Genomic DNA, 731 nt, shown 5'->3' on the forward strand with positions numbered 1-731 from the left:
CACACACACACACACACACACACTCACACACACACTGACCCACTTTCCTTCGGGGCCAAACGAGCTGCTTGCTGCCGCACAAACCGACCTGCGGTGCCACAACACGTCCGTCTCCCGCACATCCACCCGCACCCCGTGCAGCCCGCATTAAAGAGCAGTGATGTCACCTGATTGGACCTCCCGGTTCTGTTCGGGTAAACAAAGCCCGGCGGGCTGCTGCCGCCTGTCTGCATCTCAGCAGCGGCTCAAAGCATCAGTGTTGACCGAAAACAGGGCTCCTTACCTGGGTGAGGCCGAGCAGACACACCGTAAGCAGCAGCGGTGCCGTCATGGTGTGAGTGGGTCCGGCGGTGTCGGTGTCGGTCGGGTTTTCTCTCTCAGTCTGCTGCGCATCCAAACAATGGCGATTTTTCTGCAGCATCGGAGCGCGGGGCTCCACGCACGGATCCGTCTGCGGTTTGTTTCCGCTCCGCAGCTCTAACTGCACACCATCATCACCATCATCTTCATCCTCACTGGATCAGAACCTTCTTCAGTTCGGACCGCCGCTCGAACCGGACGCGCGGAGATTCAGAGGAAACAGGCCGGGCTCCGGCGTCCATGCCGCGGCCTGGAGACGAGCAGGAGGTCGGTGTCGGTCAGCGGTGATGAAGCTGCTGCTGCTGCGCGGCGTCGCCCCGCCCTGAGCTCCGGAGGCTGCAAGGAGGCACGCACAGGTCCTCCTCCCCCTC

At 62.1% G+C, this 731-nt stretch overlaps 1 protein-coding gene across 1 annotated transcript in view; it reads right to left on the reverse strand.

Annotated features, from left to right (window-relative positions):
* LOC113746883 (receptor-type tyrosine-protein phosphatase O-like) overlaps positions 1 to 712 on the reverse strand; it is a 60,510-nt gene extending 59,798 nt beyond the window's left edge. The window contains exon 1 of the mRNA XM_027284295.1: positions 284 to 712. Within this exon, the coding sequence (XP_027140096.1) occupies positions 284 to 421 (138 nt within the window). The 5' untranslated portion in view covers positions 422 to 712. The remainder of the gene's footprint in view (positions 1 to 283) is intronic.
* Between the last annotated feature and the right edge of the window lie 19 nt (positions 713 to 731).

The sequence above is a fragment of the Larimichthys crocea genome, chromosome XI, assembly GCF_000972845.2.
Source record: "Larimichthys crocea isolate SSNF chromosome XI, L_crocea_2.0, whole genome shotgun sequence".
NCBI lineage: Eukaryota > Metazoa > Chordata > Actinopteri > Sciaenidae > Larimichthys > Larimichthys crocea.